Source organism: Pleuronectes platessa, chromosome 23 (genome assembly GCF_947347685.1).
Source record: "Pleuronectes platessa chromosome 23, fPlePla1.1, whole genome shotgun sequence".
Classification (NCBI taxonomy): Eukaryota; Metazoa; Chordata; class Actinopteri; order Pleuronectiformes; family Pleuronectidae; genus Pleuronectes; species Pleuronectes platessa.
In genome coordinates, this window is record NC_070648.1 from 4,097,098 (window position 1) to 4,117,568 (window position 20,471).

At 40.2% G+C, this 20,471-nt stretch overlaps 4 protein-coding genes across 4 annotated transcripts; 3 read left to right on the forward strand and 1 right to left on the reverse strand.

Moving 5' to 3' along the window:
* Window positions 1-873: 873 nt before the first annotated feature.
* tm4sf5 (transmembrane 4 L six family member 5) lies at window positions 874-7,034 on the reverse strand. The gene is made up of 5 exons (XM_053416581.1): window positions 6,417-7,034; window positions 5,208-5,288; window positions 4,031-4,179; window positions 1,959-2,145; window positions 874-1,263 (listed from the first exon to the last, which is right to left on the reverse strand). The coding sequence occupies exons 1-5, from the start codon at window positions 6,588-6,590 to the stop codon at window positions 1,246-1,248; spliced, it is 609 nt and encodes a 202-aa protein (XP_053272556.1). The 5' UTR covers window positions 6,591-7,034; the 3' UTR covers window positions 874-1,245.
* Window positions 7,035-8,425: 1,391 nt separating this feature from the next.
* zgc:103586 lies at window positions 8,426-10,503 on the forward strand. Its single transcript, XM_053416582.1, has 5 exons — window positions 8,426-8,595; window positions 8,704-8,820; window positions 9,512-9,623; window positions 9,710-9,767; window positions 10,292-10,503. Exons 1-5 carry the CDS (start codon window positions 8,589-8,591, stop codon window positions 10,403-10,405), a joined length of 408 nt encoding a protein of 135 aa, XP_053272557.1. The 5' UTR covers window positions 8,426-8,588; the 3' UTR covers window positions 10,406-10,503.
* A 383-nt stretch (window positions 10,504-10,886) lies between these two features.
* fis1 (fission, mitochondrial 1) lies at window positions 10,887-13,166 on the forward strand. The gene is made up of 5 exons (XM_053416080.1): window positions 10,887-10,988; window positions 11,385-11,517; window positions 12,027-12,103; window positions 12,215-12,320; window positions 12,419-13,166. Exons 1-5 carry the CDS (start codon window positions 10,944-10,946, stop codon window positions 12,520-12,522), a joined length of 465 nt encoding a protein of 154 aa, XP_053272055.1. The 5' UTR covers window positions 10,887-10,943; the 3' UTR covers window positions 12,523-13,166.
* A 3,893-nt stretch (window positions 13,167-17,059) lies between these two features.
* On the forward strand, window positions 17,060-20,171 carry cldn15a (claudin 15a). The gene is made up of 5 exons (XM_053416344.1): window positions 17,060-17,455; window positions 17,670-17,834; window positions 18,014-18,095; window positions 18,196-18,303; window positions 19,561-20,171. The coding sequence occupies exons 1-5, from the start codon at window positions 17,239-17,241 to the stop codon at window positions 19,655-19,657; spliced, it is 669 nt and encodes a 222-aa protein (XP_053272319.1). The 5' UTR covers window positions 17,060-17,238; the 3' UTR covers window positions 19,658-20,171.
* Window positions 20,172-20,471: the final 300 nt, after the last annotated feature.

Below are 20,471 nucleotides of genomic sequence, written 5' to 3' on the forward strand. Positions count from 1 at the left end.
ACGGGCCCCCTTCCCGTTCTCCTCCCTTTGTCCTTCTGTTCTTTTATTCCAAAGTCTCCCCACTTCAGCCCCTTCCTTGCTTTGTGCCGTGCATTATATAAGACGGCTGCATAGCGTTACACCGGCCAATCGTTTAGCTAAGATGCTCGTGGTGTTGGGCACAGCACTTGTTTTCCACTTGCAGAAATAGCACCCCCACCCTGTCCCGGACGGGTGTTTTGGAAATAAGTTTTAAATTTGAAACAGGTTGTGCCGTTTCCAGGCCAAAGCACGTGGGGTTGTGATTCAATTGGATGCACTCAGAGAAAGGCAGAGGGGTCTTAATAGAGCAGGGTGAAAAACGCTCTGTAGACATCATTAATGAGGCCACTGAAGCGGGTCTAGATGTGTTTATCCACCAGGGAGTCTCCGAGCTGCAGAGCTCTGGGTTGTTCGGCCTCTCTGAAGAGACCACGTCTATATTTACCTGGCTGCCGCCCTGCGTCTGGCTTTTTTTCTTGAAAGTTAGGTAACAATTACCTAGAAGTCGCTGCACGGCAACAAAAGATTAAGAGCTTAACGCTGCAAATGGCCGCTTGTGAGGACCGTGCACCGTTTGTGCAGCTGCAGCGTCCAGCGCGTCCACAGGGGGGCGTTCTGACCTTTGACACTTGGTCTTGACCCACGACAAATCCTGTTAGATGTGACTGTCTGTGGCTGCATTGGGGGGGGGGGGGGGGGATCTGCAGAAGTTCTTCAGATGGATCATTAGAGGCAGTCGATGAGACAGAGAGGTTACTGAACAAGTGTTTGTGTGTGTGTTTGTGTGTGTTTGTGTGTGTGTGTTTGAGGAAAATAATATATATAACAAAAAAGCAAGATTCACAAAGAAAATTTCTTGGTAAAAATAAGTTTTAATAATTATTGATGTAGCTTCACTTTCACTCATGATGCACAAGCACTAAATAATATTTGAAATTCATCATATGTATGTTTTGTATCTTTATAGCAAAAGCAAACCAGTCCCAACCATTACATTGTGATTCATGTTTGACCCCCGTGTTTTAAATCTTCATATTGGTTCAATCCAAAAAAAGAGAAGCAAAGAGACAAACAACCGACATGAACAACAAATGGAGTAAAGCTTCTCAAACAGGATTGGCCTTCAGAATAAAAGCACAGCGGAGTATCAGAAGGAAATCTCAATCTGCTTCACAGCATTCAGTCCCCTGCTCCTTGTGGACGCAGGTCACAGCAGGTCGGTCCTCACAGGCCACCGTCATCCTGCAACGGGACACAAGTCACGGGTCAATTTCAATGTTTCAGAGAGGAAGACATGTTCAGATGACTGACAGGGTCTGTAAATAAATGTGTGTCGTGTTAATGTGTAGTCGATGTTTGCTGATGTGTCTGTTTACTGAGAAACGTGTGGAACAAGTGTTGCTCAACTTTGAATGATGTTTTGGATGATCCTCCAAATGAAAAAAAACTCAATTAAACTCATATTATTGTGTAATTTACTATTTACCTCATTTGTTTAATCCGTTAAATATTGCAAAAATGACAGGGTGTGTTTTTAAGTGTATTTCCCTTTCATAATGTTTTCTGTAGTGGACTTCCTCTCATAGGTGGGAGCCATTTTCCTGTGTCGTGGCCTAACCCATGTTACAATCCCACTAAAGCCATTAACAGTCAATCTGCCCACTTCCCCGCGCCCATGTTATCAACCCAGGATCAAAACTCTGCCCTTTCCTGTTTTCCATATACCTGGCTCCCTTCCTGAAACTCCACCAGTACAGAACCCCTCACGCTGGTGTGTTCCTGTTTGATAAAACTGTGTAACCTGTTATCGCTTCCCCCTTTTCATAACCTCCTGTAATCCTTTGTGTATATTTCTCGGCCTGTGGGGATCAGAAATACAGAAAATGTGCACGTATCCTCTCCTCAGTTTACGATAGGATTCCAGTATTTTTACCCACATCTTGTCTATCGCGGCAGTCCCCGCAGATGCAGCCCAGGCAGCCGTTGACCACCTGGATGCCGCAGAGCACCATCTGCAGCAGGCCCATGGCCAGCAGGATGAAGAAGAGCACCACGTGCCACATCACTGCATTGGCAGGGAAGTTGCAGACCGTCCACGAGGTCTGGTTCCCGATGTAGCTACCCCTGATAAGGAGAACAATCACACACACACACACACACACACACACAGAGATTCAGTTAAAAAAGTGCAGAGTTTGGGGGGTGCAGGAGGAAAAAGATGGAATGACTTAGGTGAACAAAAAATGTGTCATTAAGGATGTAAATGGGAAAAAGTTCTTGCAAAGTTTCAGAGTTCAAACTTATTATTTAAATGAGTAGTTTGACACCGATGAGCAGGTCTGTACAACTCTCGTGTCTGGAAACAGTTCCCGTGCTCTTTGTCCAAAGTAACAAAATCACTGCAGCTTTAATGGTCACTAATTAACATATTATATCCTGATTGTTTAACCTGTGGAGTAACCGAAGTGTAAACTTGCACGTTTTTGCTGTTCTGGCCTAAACCGGGTGGAGAAGAGTTTGCTGCCACAGCTTTATATTCACCTTCAGACATGAGAGTAGCACCGAGCTTCTCATCTGACTCACAGCCACGAAGCCAATACAGTGAATATTGAGGTAATTCTTTACTTTTCCATCTTTATTCTGTCAATTTTTGAAACTAAGAATCTTGTTCAATATCTCTAATTATATGTTTGAAAGTGAGTTTTGACTACTATCGGACAATTCATATTAATAATCATCTGTTAATCTCTAGATCACTTTGTTTGATCAATCCTTCATTTAATCTGTAAAATACCAGAGACCAGTCTGGAATTCCCTTTTCAGTCTCCCAGTGTCAGTGGTAACGTTTACAAGTTTTCTGTTTTGTACAAACGCTAAAAATCTACAGATATAAACTTTTCCGATGACACAAAACGTTACAAAACTTACAAAAATCCTCACGTTTAGAATGCAGCTGAATTTAGGAAATCTCTTGCTTTTCTGCTTGATCAATTTCCCAAATGAGCAATAACGTTGTTGATTAATTTCCCCAGTGTTCAGCTGATGTTTCTATAGATTATAGTTTTATTATAACACAGAAACACATAGAAAATCTGAAACTGAGCTTTGCTGTCGGAAGCATCCGCTCCAGTTGACTATAAATATCCCATCATGCAACGTGTAATCAAGCCCAGTTCCCCCACTGTGAACAGTGACGCCCTCCTGTATCTATTAACCCGCTGGTTCGTGTATCAGGTGACTCACTGGTTCCTGTGTGAGCTCGTGAAATGTCTCATTGGAGCCAAACACGTTATCGCTGTGGCTCCTCCCCGTTTTAAATATCAGTTTCCAAAAATCTATCAGCCAGAAGATGAAATATATAAAGACTGGATATTTAATTCAAGAATCAGAACAACCACAATCTGTGACCTAATCACAAACTTAAGGCCTATTATTGCCTTTATCTTGATATTATTATTTAGTTTTATTATATATTTTTCTACATGTTAATTTCCTATTTCAACATTTTTGCATTAATAAGGTGAAGGCCTCTCATTCTTTTTTCTATGTTGTTATTTTAAAGAGTGCAAATAAATATCAAATTAAATCAACATGGCCACTGATCAGAATATAAGAATCGTTTCTTTTCGATCATTTGGCCAAAGTTTTTATTATTATTTATTTATTAAAACTAAATATTATGGAGAGAAAGACTAATTTTCCAACAATAGCTGCCATGACACAAAAAGAAGATGTTGGCTCAGTCTGCCACCTACTGGATTTTACGAATATGACAAGTCTAGTTCTTTTTCTTTTCTTTTTTTATGATAATAAATCATAACTGTTTCTGTTCTTAAGAGACAGATAAGGAAGCTGCCTGTGTGGTGTGTGTGTGTGGGGGGGGGGGGGGTCCGGTTTACTGCCTCAGACTTTTAGACTCCACTGTAGATGATGATAAGATAACACATAGATACACAGAATCTATAAGGAGGCAGTTTGCAGGGGTGGAGAAGACGTGAAGAACACTCACGTGCCAGCTTCTTCAAACGGGGACGTCCATTTCTCATCGGTCAGACCGGTCAGACACTTGGGTCCAATAGCCAGACCTGCCGAGGCCACGCTGGTGCAGTAGATGGCTCCGATGAGGCCGAAAACCGAGGAGAACACGGAGCTCAGCATCTGAAGGGAAGAGGAGGACAGACATCATTTCACCTCCAGCTGCTTCAACACTGTAGAAGTTACACCTTCTGTATTCTGTCTTATATTACATCAGTGTTCACTCATTTCTTTCTCACAGTAAAGATTCAAAGAGCTTCATTGTCATTATAATCAGGTGTTGTAGATCAAGTGTAAGAATATAGAATAATATAGGTGTTGTTAGGCCAGAGGCAGTAGAGATTGAACTCTGCTTGACTTTGGAGATTCCCCAGTCTGATTCCTTATCATACAAAGGATAATGGTGAAAGTCTCCCTCAAAGGTTTTGTCTCGTCTGAATATTTCTGGATTTATTCAATTAGTGATAGTTAATTGTCTTTTTTTGATAGTATGATTTCCTCGGCCCGAATTCCACGAGTAGATATAAATTAAGCGTTATATTCACTTACTCATTTACCTACTTAGTTTCAAGGGAGATTTTTTTTTTAAAGTAACTTGTCAAATTCTTTTCCAGTGTTGTAATGGATTCACTTGACTTGTTGCCTCAACCTGTTTTTGCTGATTTCCTATGGATTTTTTCCCACCAGTCTTTCCAGTGGCAGCCTGTGAGGTATCCCCGTGTTGAATTCACACCTAAACACATCTTCTCTCACTGTAATAAAGTCATAATAATCGAACAAAAGCTCTTTATCCAATGAAAACTTTTGAACTCAAGTATACTGCAGCTGCACTTCTGCAAAAAAACGTATTTAGCAAAAACCTAAAAAACCTAATAACTTTAAACTGCTATTTCAAAATGTGGAAGTGCCCTGATAACCATCTTCCAGTACAGTTAACCCTTCAATAACCCGGTTGCACTGCTCATCCGGGGCATTGCTGATAAAACACACACGATTCAACTTTGTCCTTTGCTCGATTTTTATGGGGTCTCCTTCGCCGTTTGCCCCCCCCCCCCCCCCCCCCGTCCCTGTCACCACCACCCTTCATTATCAGGCCGGTCCCCAACAACGCCTTTATATATATATTAAAATCTATAAACGACTTTACTCACCCGGCAGCGGTTCCCACAGCATCCATATCCGCAGCAACCCTTGCCCCCGGCCTTGATGGCCGAGCAGCTCGGACACAGCATCTGAAGATATGAAAAGATGCTTCATTTCGTATGTTTGATTCTCTCTGAAGCTTTTAATACGCAGGTTTAGTGTGTTTGTGATTGTGTCTTTTAATGCACACATGTACGTGCATCCTACTCATTTGAATTTCCAATGTGTGCGTCTCTCTCTCTCCGAGCGCCTTCTTATCTCATAACCAAATATTTGTGAAGAGTTTCTCATCCCAGCAGGCGATGACGTCCGGGTAGATTTACACTTTATACTCGTCCCTGAACCAAACTGTTATATCACAGCAATAAAGACAGGTCCCTCTGCTGGACTCAAAGGTCACCACATGTATGAGATTAAATATTTATCATTTAGTTATTCATATCATATATATTTATTGCCCCTGTTCAATAGAAGGATGGCGTGAGTGGAAACTCCTTGTGTGTGTGTGCGTGTTTGTGTGTGTGTGTGTGTGTGTGTGTGTGTCTTCGATGATGAAGAACAGGAGATAATTCAGTGTTTCCCTCCAAGCTTCTCCTCCACGTTATCAGCAACAGATAAATGTATTCAATTTAGTGAAACTACATTTTATAAAAAAAATTCCATGGTGGAGATAATTTGATCTATTTTATATAAGTTTAGTAAACTAGTCCGTATCTGTCATATTTTATTAGCACACTAATCTTATTTTTCTATGTAATTATAGCTGGTGAATAAATGTAGTGGAGTATTTCTCTCTGAATTGTAGGAATACTCCATCACTTGAAGTATAGTAGAATTGTACTTTTGATAGTTCATGTACTTCGAAGTGAAGGTCGAGTTTAAATCTCAATGTAAAGGTACATTTTTTAAGATTTAAGATCGGGAATATAATTTAAAATCCAACCTCTTGTTCCAGAGTTATCATTGTGTTTCACAAGTCAAAACCCAGATAAGGAAATAGTAACAAGACAAATTCTGATAGAGGAACTCAAAAATAATCGAATGAAATACAACAATTTAACAAAATGTACAAAATATATTCCTCGGTAGTCCCCAAAAAATAATACTCAGTAACACGTACTCATAAAAGTAACCAATAAAATGTTTACAGGTTTACACAAGGCTGAGTAAATGACTGGAAAACCCAATAAAACATCCGTCCACGCTCCATTACTCACGAAGAGGCCTCCTCCGATCAGCCCCCCCATGAGCCAGACCTGGACGGAGATCTGGTCGGTCTCCAGACTCTTCCCATCGGGGAAGAACAGCAGCAGGTTGGCGATCATGCAGATGAAGGCGGTGGGCAGCAGGATCAGGCCCACCAGGCGAGCGCACTTCCCCGTACAACACATGGTTTCAAACCCTTGTTTCTCTCGCTCACTGCTCCCTGTCCACGTTCTGTCCTCTCACTGCGAGGTGTCCTCCTCGTCCTCTTAACGTCAGGCAGAAGTCGGTGGTGGTGGACACTGGTGGGAGGGAGGAAGGGGGAGGCCCAGGACTGACGGCTCACCCCTGCTCACGGTGAAAGTCAAACACGAGCAGTCACAGTTCGAACAGGGAGGAGAGAGGGAACAAAGGCCGAGTATTGGCGTGGTCGACTCTAATCTGATACCAGACCTGTGTGTCGTCTCACTGGACTCAGATAAAGAACATAAACCTGAACGTGAAGATCGAGGCTTCTCACAGCAAACGAAAAGCAACGCTGAGAGGAAAGGAGAAGGGGTCAAGACTTGGTGTTTTAAGGGTCGGCTTTAAGTTTCAGTTTTAGGTTTGATGATTTAGGTGTTTGACATCAGGAAGTGAGACCAGGGAATGCATGACGTCAAAAGCTGCACACGAACACACGCATACACACACAAGTTCAACCTGTGTGTGTGTGTGTGTGTGTGTATGTGTTCAGGGGGCTCCCTCATGCCCTTTGATACTTGCTGATGATTATACCAGTCTGTTTGTTCTATTTATGGCCTCTTGCAAACACAGGCGTGGGTTTGGTTCACAGAACAGAGCTACAGACGTTTCACTCGATCGATGCTTTAAAACGTATCCGCTGCTTTGGAGCTTTTTACCAACTGACCATCGAACCTGTGTCGTGTGTAAACTTTACAAATATCTGTCATCCAAAGCAGTTGTACAAGTAAAGCTTATTTAATTTATTTCACCACAACAAAGTGTGATTTAAAGGTTTGAAACATTTTCTTTATTGACTAAATAAACACACGTTATAGAATCAGGTGGAACGTTGACAGCACATGTAAAGCCGAGTAAATATACACGTAGAATAGAAATATACAAAACAGAAATATGTATATCTATGTACAAATATACATGGTAATATATAAATAAACTTTTCATACAGGTTAATAAAGTTCACCAGATACTCAAGGGCGTCATCTCCTGGATGAATGTAGTAACATCACTGAGTTTGAACTTACCCTAACCCTGACTCTAGCTAGTATTGAAATGTGTCCAGTATTTTTAGGGGGTGTTTCATATTCAAAAAACAAAGGAGAAATTGTTCCTGTACTATGTTTAAAAAAGGTACAAGAATTATTGCAATAAAAGTGTGTTATGTTTTATGTAGAGTTTAGAAATGTACCTTCTTTACATGGTTCTAAATACACTTCTTGTACCTTTTATTACTTTATTCAAATGTACTCTTCACATACAAGCAGATGGAAATTAAGATTTAAATAAATAAGTAACCAAACGAATTAAAGAAACAAGGAGAACAGATTAACAGAAAATACATAAGAACAACAAAGAGTTCTAAAAGAAAGAAAATGTAATTAAATATGATTATTAAAATATTTCTGCAGTTTTGTTATTTTTATTTAATTACATTAATTTAATCAATAAACTTTAGGGTCGTAAAATAATCTTTAAAATCTTGAGAAAGGCTATTGGCTTATTTGGTTATCCTAAGAAGGCTATTTAATAATTAACAAAAACAAACATTTTACCCAATATGTTAATTTATGTTATTAGAAAACATATATAATTTATTCAATTTCAATACAATGTTTTTATGAGAGTAAAAACCTCTTGTTTATTTCTTTCTTCAGTTTTTTTGGTCTGTTCGATGACGCAATGTCCCAACATCCAATAACGTGAAGGCAAACAATGCACATACAGTTGTACCATTGCCCCAATGTGTGTGTCTGTCTCTCTCTCTGTGCGTGTGTGTGTGTGTGTGTGTGTGTGTGTGTGTGTGTGTGTGTGTGTGTGTGTGTGTGTGTGTGTGTGTGTGTGTGTGTGTGTGTGTGTGTGTGTGTGTGTCAGCTGCTGTCAGGACTGAAGATCACTCACTGACATCATCAGGACTCAGACTGTGTGTCTCTTCAAGCTCTGTAATGTCAGGTGAGAGTTGTGGTTCTCTCTTGTTGTTGTTGTTGTGTGCTTCATCCCATCTGACCCATTCTTCCCTGTTTGTTGTGTCTCATCCTGGTTTGTGTCTTTTTGTCCCAGATCAAGTTAAAGAGCTCGTGTCAAAGTGTCTCCAGGCTCGGGACATGGCTTACTGTCCATACAGCCGCTTCCCTGTCGGTGCTGCCATACTGACAGCAGATGGCGCTATAATCACAGGTAATAACCAGCAGGTATCTATATACCTTTAAAAACCTGATGATGGTGATTGATACCAAGTGTTTTACTTAAGTACACGTTTTCAGGTACTTCTATACTACACGTTATCTCTTCTTAATTCAATACAGTACTTGTTACTTCACCCTATTCATTATAAATTATAATATTATGTATATTGTGTTGGTAAAAGTTTGAATGAATGACTTATACATATAGCTGAAGAATATAAAATTGTGTTTATTTATTTATTTTTTGGTTACTGAAGTAAAAGATAAGGAAAAGGTTTCTTCTACTTAAATTCATCCTTAAAATAACAGAAAATTAAAGTGAAGTGGTAGAATACATTAATGTAAGTACCATGATAATAGTAATAGTAATAATAATAGTTTGTAATTGTATTTCATACCCCTAACACTATTTGCAGATACAATAAACTTTGTACCTTCTATTACAATTTTTTATGAATTTTTTCATTTGTGGATTTTTTTTAGTTAATAGTGACATATTGAAATGTCTTCCACCTCTGAAATTCACCAATAAAATAAATAATTAAATTTGAGTGAAGAGGTTCAATTTGACTATAACTACATTAACGTAATATTATGATAATAATAAAAATGATATATATTTAAAACAATGAAATGTAAACGTAGAGAGTGTGACCACTTCTTCTTCTTTCACTGGGGCCCAGGCTGTAACGTGGAGAACGCCTCCTACGGCCTCACGGTGTGTGCCGAGCGCACGGCCGTGCAGAGAGCTGTGGTGGAGGGACACACACAGTTCAGGGCCATCGCTGTGACATGGTGAGAGTCTGTGCAGTGACACTGTCGACACATGAAAAGCTCCATATGACACATATTTTCATGCATTCACCGTCTCCTCCATACAGCGACATCAAAGATCGCTTCGTGGGCCCGTGTGGAGCCTGTCGACAGGTTCTCATGGAGGTGAGGCAACTCTTTTATCACCAGTAGACAATCATTGTCCCCAGATCAGCACATGATGCACCGCAAACACTTTCACAATCAGAGGAAGTTGTTTCTGACCATTATTGGAAAACTACCCTTAATTAAAAAGCATGTGGATTCAAAACTGCAACACATTTATTCTGCATTTTGATAAGACTAGGAATGAACATGTTGGGAGTTTACATTCTACATTTATCTGCTGAGCAACATGATTGATGTTTTATATATTGGATATTTTAAATCTAGAGTTTTTCTGTTACCTTAATGATTTAGTATATTTTGATGGAGTATAGTGTTTTTGTATTATAAAACTTTTTTGTATTCAGGCTGAAGGTGTCACCTTGTCACCCAGAAGGATGATATGTTTGTGAAACACCGAGAAACTGTGATATGATAATAAATCATTCCTCAGAATATTATTATCCCTGTTACTTTCCATCATCCTCACATGAAACAGGTCTTCCTCTTCTCCTTCCTCACTGTGCATCTCTCTCCGTCACCAGTTTGGAACCGACTGGATCGTGTACTTGGCCAAGCCGGACGGATCTTACAAAGAAACCAGCCTCAGTGAACTGCTGCCTCTCGCCTTCTCATCGGCACATCTCGCAAAGAACTAATGATGGATTCTCAAAACTTACACTGATATTATTGTTATGAGGAAAAGGAAACAATAAGGAATTATGTTTGTACAATAAAGTGTATTTTTTCCCTTAAACATGTGTCTGATTCTTTTTTAAATGTTATTATTAATAGTAGTAGTTATAGTGTTATTAGGTAGTAGTAGTATTAGTGGTAGTAGTAGCTGTATTATTAATATTGTTATTATCATTGCTATTATATTTGTCGTAGTATTGTTGGTAGTAGTTACAGTATTATTATTAGTAGTGGTAGTAGTAGCTGTATTATGTTATTATAATTATTATTGTTATTATTTTATTTATTAGTAGTTATTGTATCATTATTATCATAAATTCATAATAATTGTCATAATTACTTCTAATTTTATTTTTGTTATTTTTAATACTATAACTATGTTCTGTATTATTTGTATTATATTAAGTGTTTATTATATTCAGAGTTGTTCGTAAAGGTGACGTTGGAAGCGATTGTGTCACATGATAAAAGTGGGCGGGTCTCGGGGCTGTTTCCGGAAACATGGAGGCTGTGCTGAGCGATGTGGTCGTCCCGGAGGACCTTTTAGTGAGTTTCCACTTGATTCAACGTGTTTCTCTCGTCACACAAACACACAAACACACCACACACCTGCCGCGAGGGCCGCGTCGCACCTGTGTGGTTTGTAAATGCTGACATTCGGATTAAATGTGACGTATCGAGTAGGACTTTGACGCGTCACTTAGCATGCTAATGCTAACGATCGTGTTTTTGTGATGACAGGCTTTTGACGTTTGAGCTGAAAGCGTCAACGATCAGTGAAGATCACGTGATTGAAATGCGATGTTGCTGTGTCACTTGACTTCCTGCTCGTGAGACGTGTTTAAAGCTTTTATATATTTAAACACTCTGTGGTTTAAACATGACGGAGGAATCCGCTGTGAGCTTCGTGTCCGACCCTTTGTTTTGTTATTATCGAAACAGAAGTTTGAGAAGAAGTACAACAGCGAGCTGACAAAGGGAGCCGTGTCCAAAGACACCAAGTTCGAGTACGCCTGGTGTCTGATCCGCAGCAGGTTCTCCGAGGACATCAAGAAGGGGATCGTGCTGCTGGAGGGTGAGTGACAGCTGGGGCTGGGGCTGCCTTCTCAAAGCTACGTGATGGAGACTGTGATCAATCTGTGGAAGTCTACTGTAAACTTGCAATATGTGGAAACACCAGAGAGGAACTTTTACATCTGGTTTGTAAAGTGTTTTGACTTTACAGCTAAAAAACAAATAACTATTACAGCTATCATTATATATTTCTTTTTACTAGAACCTGACTTATGTATTTCAGTGAAATCGGCCAATATGAGCCTTTTACAGTCATATCAGTCCGTGTGTTTATGTTTTCTGATATGAAAAATATTCTGTTACAGAATAAACAAAGTATAGAAGATATGTATTTATGTTCCAAGTAATTTTATTAATTTAGATTCTATATATTCGGTGGGATTTGTTTTCCCAATTTCACGCAAGGTGGTTATTAGAAATTAACAGATGAGCAGGACACCAGCTTGTTGTCAGATATTAGTTTGCATGTTTATAAGTTTCATGGTTTGAATATTTTAATTTTAATTGCAGAACTCGTTCAAAAATCCTCCAAGGACGACTCCAGGGACTTCCTGTTCTACCTGTCGGTGGCCAACTACAGACTCAAAGTTAGTGTCGTCCCCTTGTGCCAGTTTCTCTAACTGAAAGCTTTTATTATCGTTTCTACCTGGAGCAGCACACATTTTTCAATTTTTGTCATGTTACTGTTCCTCTTGCAGGAATATGAAAAAGCCCTGAAGTACATCCGGACCCTCAAGAACAACGAGCCGGGGAACAAGCAGGCGCTGGAGCTGGAGAAGCTCATCGTCAAGGCTCTAAAAAAAGGTAAAAGAGACAATAAATACTAAATAATAAATGTTAATAGATTGGTGTCCTCTTAATCCATGGGTTGAATCTAATCTACAACACGGATGTTCACCTAGACGGCTTGGTTGGAATGGCGATCGTTGGAGGAATCGGCCTGGGCGTGGCCGGTTTAGCGGGACTCATCGGCTTGGCGGTGGCGAAGGGAGCTTCCAAATCCTAACTGGGAAGTGAGATGACGCGCTGGACTCCCACACTGACCCTTCCCCTGCATAAAGAAATAATAAAAGCTGAGTGGAGAAAGTTTGAAGGGGCGTAACCTCTTGGTTTGAACTCGAATGTGCCAGTGATTAACCTGCTCTCATATTTTAACAGGGTTGAAATTCACTCTACATGTATACATTACTTTGCTATCTGCTCACCGTACTACAGCATGGCACCTTCATAGTACTTATGTAAATAAATTAGAATTAATCAGTATTTGCATTTTAGCCTAAAACCCCCTGAGTTGACATCTACATTTTGGGAACATATGTTTGTAAAAATACAGATGTGGTTTTGTATTTTCATTATTTGTTGACATGAAGGATTGTTTTGGAAAGTGTTACTGGTGCAGAGGGAAGTGCGGCTGTGTCATGATAAAAAGGAAGAGTCATTAGTTTCCAGGTAATAGTGACTCGGCAAAACTGCTTTGGGAAAAGAACTTTATTTTGTTTTGTTCTGAAAACAACTTTAAGTTGAAAGATGCAAATCCCTTATTTGAACTAAATACATTTATTCATGTGATCTGCCCTTTAAACATTCATCTGTGCTGAATTCACTGACCTGTGTTTTCATGTGGAATAAATAAAATATTTAAATATAAAATTATTGTGGAGCTTTTCACTGACGGCCCTGTTTGTATTTGAGTCCGACACAAATCATTTGTATTGGGTAGAATATCTAAAAATTATAGAGAATAATTATAAAATGAAATAGTCAAAAGGAAAAGCAGCAAAGCCTCTGATTGAGAAGCTTGAACCTTTAACTTTCAAGATGGTTGCCAATTAATGTCCTGTCAATTAACTAATCAAACAAATGTCTCTATTGACTTTATTTGACTTTTTCCACAGATAAACTGTTAATATAAAGTTACTTCAAACGGCTTTTCCTCAGTTTTGTTTTGATTTACAAGTAAAGCTTCTCCTTTGTGAAAAGAATTGCAATTACGAAATAAGTGATCCGCAGCTTTGTGTTATATTATGTTACATGTTATAACCTAACAAATCCAGTTTAACAAAGTTGTTGCACCATCTCTCATATTACTGCTAATCCTATAATCATTTATTTCATGATCTCCAATCTGACATTTCTGATTCAGCACACAGGATTTCAAGGGAATCTTATCACATTTCTTGATTCAAAGTACAATATCAGATTTATTAAGCGCATTGATGTCTTTAATTTGTAATAAAACACCTTTTGTCTTATCAACATTTCACTTTAGCACACTCCCTGTATTCTACCACACTGTCGTCTGCATGAACTCGTCACCATGAGTGTGTCCTTTATGTTCTCAGGTGTTACAAGAGGCCGGTGGGGTGATTTTCCATTTCTCTATTACTGCAGTGGATCCATTCATCCAAAGTCATTTTCACAATGTTCTTTTATTGATGTTGCAAAGTCCAGGATGCAGTGTCACTCTTATCGCTGCCATTTATTGACTATAAAATATTACAGTGAAGCTCTGGGGGAGACTGTTGAGGAGGAGAGTGGGGGGGGAGGGGGGTGTCTATTAGGATCATGATCTACTTGAGACTGAATCGTTCATAATCACACTGGAAAACGTTCCTGGCCTAGTTCAGCTCGCCGCTGCACATCCTCACATCTTGACCCACAGGGGGTGGCGTGAAGGAGGGGGGGGGCTTTACGACAGGAGGCCTTATTGAGGCTATCAGTGGTGTGTGGCCGTTATCAGCCTCGTGGGGTGTTACTCATTAACCCACCTGACAGCACCGAAACTCCCCCAGGGACATATCGGTGAAAAACAACCATCTTCTCTGGTGTGGAGGAGGTGATCGAGTGGGCGAAGGCAAACACGAGGGCGGGTGGAAGTCCCCCCCCCCCGAAAAAAAGGATAGAAAAATCGATCCCATAGACAAACAGAGGAGAAGGAAATGAACGTTTCCAATCTAAGCCTGGAATCGTCTCAAGACTCCTCTCGTGAACATCAATGATTCATCAGTGTCGGGCTTCGCTGGGTTTCAGCTGCGAGGGTCAACGTTCATTGACCCCCCCCCATAGCTGAGGAATATTAATGTGTAATAAACCGTGAAGAGAGGGAGAACATGAGGGAACTGGACGGTTAATTAGAAGTAGTTCTGTAATCCAGCAGAACAACAGCTCATTGAGTGTCACGGTGTCTCGCTGCAGGAGGTGACAGACGCAGGGAAAGTACATTTTCTCACACTCCTTTGTGCGGTTAATGTGCACATGAGATTTATGCCTTTCTTCCGAATGCACTGATTGTGTTGATGAAGAAGAGATAAACAATATTTCTTCACTTATTCTGGATTTTCACTTATTTCTGCAGGCAAAATCTATATCAACTGTGGAAAAGGCCGTCGAGAGAATAAAAGAAAACATCTTCTACAAGGTTTCTGTGCTTTGGCAGGATGCAGATCATTTTATCCATCGTGCTTCAATGCATTGGATGTGTGGGACACTTGTTTTCAGGTTTTGAACTACGTAAAACTACGAACTACCTAAAAAAATACGATCAACTCCACCAAGGATGTGATGTTTGGGGATATCTCGGGATTTAAGGGGACTGTGCATCTTTCTAGTTTCTATCCCATGGAAGTTGGGTTAAAAATGATCTGTATATAACATATGGGACCAATTAATATAACGTAGTATTAAACAAATTCGAAATGTTCCTCTTGACAATGGCAGTGGAGGAGATGTGATCAGCAGAGTCATAAGAAATAATCTCCTGGTTGATCTTTGAACTAAAGTTTGAACCAATCCCTTTGGTTTCTGCATAATCATCCTTACAGTCGTGCTGATAACAGATGAAACGTGAGATAAGAGGAGGAGTCTTCCCTCGTCTCATCCTGTGTTCACACACCTTATTTTTATTCACTTTTAAAATAACATCTCTAATGCTTTAAACTGCCTGTCGCGCCATGTGTATGTTACAAATTCCTCTATTTGTACAAAATAGAAATAAAGAATTCTTCTTTAAGAATTAATGAAACAGGGTTTGGGCTACATCCATCTCTTTAACGTCAATTGAAATGTTTTAATTGTTAATCTCTCTCCTCCGCTGCCTCTTCCATGTCGTGTCTCCTCATCCCTTGTTCATCCCACTTCCCTTGAATGATACTTTTTCCTTGAAAGCACAAGTTTACGGCCCTCCCTCCAGGTTTCCCTTTAATATCACGATAAAGTCATTTTTTAAAATATAGACAAAACACACAAACTCATCCGCAACTAATGCTCATCCAAGTGAGCTGAACAAATGTATATAGGAACTTACTAACTAACTTCATTTTCAAATGCCCTAAAGCAAGATAACAATTTTAATGACACTTATCTTTATTGCTATCCTGGAAATTTCAAACTTTCCGTGGTAGCACTCTCTGTAATCTCTTTATATCATCTTAAATATTTGCACAGTTTAAACACAGACTCTCTTTTTTTCTCAGTAGCCTTGATTCCTCCGACCATAACATATAAAAGAAGAAAGATAGCGCAAATCACATATTTATTGGTTTATTTAGCGGTGATGAGGTTATTTTTATTCTCTTTGATATAGATTTCATTTAGATTTAACAACGTTTACTTTGTCGCTTCAACTTATTTACAGTTAACAAACACTTCTCACTCGGTTCCTAAAACCGATCGGCGTCCATTTCTGGAACCTGATTCTCGAGCCTTGGACACAAATGAAGAAGGTTATTGGTTTTTAAATCTCCTGGCCTGTGCTCACGTTGTCTGGTGAAGATTTAGCCTGTTATTATTGTCAGCGCTGGGAACTCGGTGTGCTCAGCTTGGCCTGGATTTGGCAACGATGACCCAGCAGATATCAGGAGGATTATTAATGAAGGCACGCAAACCCGGAAACTGCAGCAGGAACTGGACGAACCCACAACCTTTGTGTGCTGCTTATATACACACGTGTGACTTTGCTCCTTAAATCAAAACAGTCAAATGCTGCTGAAACTTTTCCAAATATTATAAAACACTGGGTGAGGCTCTGGATCATTGTGACCTTTTGTCTTGTGGCCTTGAGGAAATCAAACCAATAAAATATACATGTCATAATGCTGTTGAATTAGTTTGTGCTGCGTTTGATGCTTCTTCAGAGAGAAACTTTGAGAATTAACCAGCAAATATCATAAAAAATCAACTAATAAGTCTGATTGTTTATCGATATCACTTAAATTCAAGTGATCGTGGTTAAAACTTTGTGATCGGAGGAATTTCTTATGAAGAAACATATGAATATGTCTAATAAACAGACCTGAAAACATACACAGTGCAGTGTCATTAGACACATGATCGAACATTGGACCCTGAGAGTGAGCCGATAAACACCTGCTCAGTTTCAGGGGTGTAAAATGGAAAAAGAAAAAGAAAAAAGTTGAGGAAAAGAAGTGTGTGTGTGTGTGTGTGTGTGTGTGTGTGTGTGTGAGAGAGAGAGAGAGAGAGAGAGTGACACAAGGGGGAGGAGAGAAAGCCAGACATAAATGATTATACATATCTGCTGAGTTGGACCCATCTCACAAACGCCCCACATACCCTCACACATACACTCACACACACACACACTCACAAACACACTCAACCAAGTCTCCTCAGATGTTCTGACTTTTCAACACAAGTCACATCCTGTCATCCCATTACTGGATCTGGAAACACTTTTGCTCAGCTGCTGGACCAAGGAGGGGGAAGCATGGATCCCATCGTGGAAGTGGTGGCCCTGGTCCTGGGGTTCATTGGGTGGGCGATGGCGGGGATCGCCCTGCCCAACCGTTACTGGAGGACCTCCACCGTGGACGGGAACGTCATCACCACGTCCACCATCTATGAAAACCTGTGGATGTCATGTGCGTCGGATTCGACCGGGGTGCACAACTGCAGGGAGTTCCCTTCTCTGCTCGCTTTAAGTGGTACGTTAACAAAAAGAACAAGATTATTTTTTAATTTTCACACACAAAACATCGATTATAGATCACTTCGACTAAGAATGATTACAGGAAAACCTATGTCACAACTAGATGCACCGGGTAAAGGCCAATTTCAGGGTTTTATAAGCCCCCGGTCAAATCCAGGTAGAAGATGGTTAATTCAGCTGCTGTTTTTTTGATTTCACGTCATCTCCAGGTTACATCCAGGCGTCTCGAGCCCTGATGATCACGTCCATAGCGTTTGGCACCATTGCACTGTTTCTTGCCCTGGTTGGAGTACAGTGCTCCAAGGCCGGAGGGGAGAACTACGTCCTGAAGGGGAGGATCGCCGGCACTGCAGGGGTCATGTTCATACTCCAAGGTAAAGATACAACTATGAAAATCAGTGAGATTCAATCAAAAGTCAGGAAACCTGTTCTTTCTGTTGACTCTGGTAATAATGACCTCCTGATACACCAGCATATAAATCCATTAGATGAGGGAATATACCTCCTCCAATCAACGATTAAAGAATATTTGTGGGACGTTTTATATCAACAGGTTTGTGCACGATGGTCGCAGTGTCCTGGTACGCCTTCAATATCACTCAGGAATTCTTCGACCCGTTCTACCCTGGGACGAGGTAAGACAGGGTTGGGCGGAGGGGGGGAGAGGGGGGAGGTGGGTGGAAAATGGGACACCTGACGTGAGTGTTGGCTGACTGTGCACGCCGTGTGTTGCAGGTATGAAATAGGAGAGGGGCTTTACATCGGCTGGTGCTCGGCTGTGCTCGCCATCGCAGGAGGGGTCTGTCTCACCTGCTCCTGCAAACTGGGCAAAGAGGAGCAATAGTAAGTTCAATATTAAGTGTTTTGAATTCATTAAAAAACGATTGTTTGCTTTTGTGTCCACAAGTATTAACACACCTGTTTATGGCATCAAATTGTTATCGGGGTTTGATACCAAGAGGCTTCGGCAACTACAACATATCATAAATCAGAGTTATGTGGTGCTTGATGAGTCATGATAGCAATTGATTTATTACCTAGTTACCTGTGTCAAACGTTTTAAAGGTCAAATGTCCAAGATCTAGAAACTTCAACGTTTTCTTTGTAAAGTCAGAGATCACAACTCACACTCCCTCTGTGTGTGTGTGTGTGTGTGTGTGTGTGTGTGTGTGTGTGTGTGTGGGATCTGAGCCCCTCTGTTAAGCTGTGCTGATTGCGTGTTTACGTTGGTGCATGTTAAACTGGGAAAGGTCAATAAAGCAAGATAGTTCCAGCCCCGATTGGCCGTTAAGTCAACATGACACCCTGATGGATGTGAGGACTTTCAGAGCACCTGCACAGCCACAATGCTGCTGAACCACAAACTCCACGGCTACACCTTATTTGGGGAACACTTATGCTAAAGATTCAAGTTAAGCTAAATTGCTGCTGGGCAGGTTGACTGAGGGTCCAGAGCTCAGAGTTGTAAAAGTTAGCGCCGCCCCCGAAATACCTCTTAAGAACTAATTTCCTGTTCTACAAGGATAATCTGACACTAAAAAAAGCACAAATCAAGAATATAGGGCTTAAGTATCTTTATTCAGTTGTGTTTCTAGTTGTGTGTTTAGTGAACACTTTCATTGGGTTAAGCAACACCTTGCTGTGAACACTAAGGTGGTCTAGTGTATTTGAGGCCTGATATTCTGTTTCCAGTGCGACATCTAGTGGCAATGAATATCACACGTACAACCTTTAGTAATTCAAATGTGCAGAGGGGGAAATAGAAGAAATGGTGGAGGAGTTTGCAGTGAAGAGAGTTTGGCGCCCCCCAGTGGTAGGACAAGAGATCTGCTGCTGCAAATAAGCTGGACTGAACCATTTCCCACCAGAACTCAACACAGATAATAACAAAAGATAACTATTTGTACTTTTATTGTGAAATATAACATGTGGTATGAAAAGCAGATGTGTAAAGATTCCATTCTATTGAGCTGCTTCACTTTTAGGGGTCTTTGTTATTGCCTGATCAAATCTAAGGAATGCTGATTGACCCTGAGGGAAATTAAATATCTTCTCTGTGTGACTCACATTTTTGCTTTCACCCTCTTTTCCCCCCCGTAGCCCTTTGCCGTATCAGACCAGAGGAACCGTTTACTCTGGAACTGCTCAGGACAGAAGTGTGGCTGCCAGCACTTACGGCCGAAATGTTTACGTTTGAGCCGACTGTGAAGACAGAACTATGTCGATCAAATCTTCCTTCATGTAGCCGGGTCACTTTCTGTTGATGCACCTGACATGTCCAAAGTGATTCTACTCCGTGCATCCAAACACAACACCCCCCGACTGTAAATAACCATAATAACAAGTGTGTGTTCTGTCAAATGGAATAGTCGCCTCCATGTTGTAAAAGTTGTACAAAGCATCTTATCACTGTTTTAATGCACAATCACACCCAAATGTTTGCAGTGATTTTATTTATGTTCCCATATTTACATTTAGTTATTCACAAGAAGTTCAATCATGTAACGATCAACATACACACTCAGACGTTTGTAAGGGGAAGGTCAAGGGCGTGATAATTCAGGTTTTTTCTCTCTGTGTTGTTTTATACAGTTCTGTTTTTATTTTTAGATATGATATGTGTAAGATGGTGGAGGACACGTTATCTTTGTTTGGATGATATTTCGGTTGTTTTTTTTACGATTGCACACAATAAAATGTATTATACTTCACATTCCTGTTTGATTTTTTTACAAACAGCTGGAAACTAAATGATTGTTTTCCTATGGAACATGATGAATTATCATGAAAGTGCATATATTACACAGTACGTACGTAAGAGATGATTGAATTAATTTGATTTATTTTCAAAGGGTGTTACATTTATCTTTTAGAAAATACTGGATATAGTAAAAAAACGGGTGGATCAATACCCAAACAGTCAAGGAGAATAGTTTCTGTTGAATTTTTTATTATGATATTACATGACATGAAATATTGTGTCACCTCAACTCTATGGAGATTAAAACTAC

What these genes read in the sequence shown, in the direction of transcription:
- tm4sf5 (XM_053416581.1), bottom strand. Translation starts at nt 6,590, where the DNA reads ATGTGTTGTACGGGGAAGTGCGCTCGCCTGGTGGGCCTGATCCTGCTG. An exon ending in TGATCGGAGGAGGCCTCTTC is followed by an intron (nt 5,289 to 6,416) that starts GTGAGTAATGGA and finishes TCATATCTTCAG; the next exon opens with ATGCTGTGTCCGAGCTGCTC. An exon ending in CCGTTTGAAGAAGCTGGCAC is followed by an intron (nt 2,146 to 4,030) that starts GTGAGTGTTCTT and finishes TCTCCTTATCAG; the next exon opens with GGGTAGCTACATCGGGAACC.
- zgc:103586 (XM_053416582.1), top strand. An exon ending in AGGGCCATCGCTGTGACATG is followed by an intron (nt 9,624 to 9,709) that starts GTGAGAGTCTGT and finishes TCCTCCATACAG; the next exon opens with CGACATCAAAGATCGCTTCG. An exon ending in GTCGACAGGTTCTCATGGAG is followed by an intron (nt 9,768 to 10,291) that starts GTGAGGCAACTC and finishes CTCCGTCACCAG; the next exon opens with TTTGGAACCGACTGGATCGT.
- fis1 (XM_053416080.1), top strand. Translation starts at nt 10,944, where the DNA reads ATGGAGGCTGTGCTGAGCGATGTGGTCGTCCCGGAGGACCTTTTA. An exon ending in TCGTCCCGGAGGACCTTTTA is followed by an intron (nt 10,989 to 11,384) that starts GTGAGTTTCCAC and finishes TTATCGAAACAG; the next exon opens with AAGTTTGAGAAGAAGTACAA. An exon ending in GGGGATCGTGCTGCTGGAGG is followed by an intron (nt 11,518 to 12,026) that starts GTGAGTGACAGC and finishes TTTTAATTGCAG; the next exon opens with AACTCGTTCAAAAATCCTCC.
- cldn15a (XM_053416344.1), top strand. Translation starts at nt 17,239, where the DNA reads ATGGATCCCATCGTGGAAGTGGTGGCCCTGGTCCTGGGGTTCATTGGG. An exon ending in GGTCATGTTCATACTCCAAG is followed by an intron (nt 17,835 to 18,013) that starts GTAAAGATACAA and finishes TTATATCAACAG; the next exon opens with GTTTGTGCACGATGGTCGCA. An exon ending in CTGGGCAAAGAGGAGCAATA is followed by an intron (nt 18,304 to 19,560) that starts GTAAGTTCAATA and finishes TCCCCCCCGTAG; the next exon opens with CCCTTTGCCGTATCAGACCA.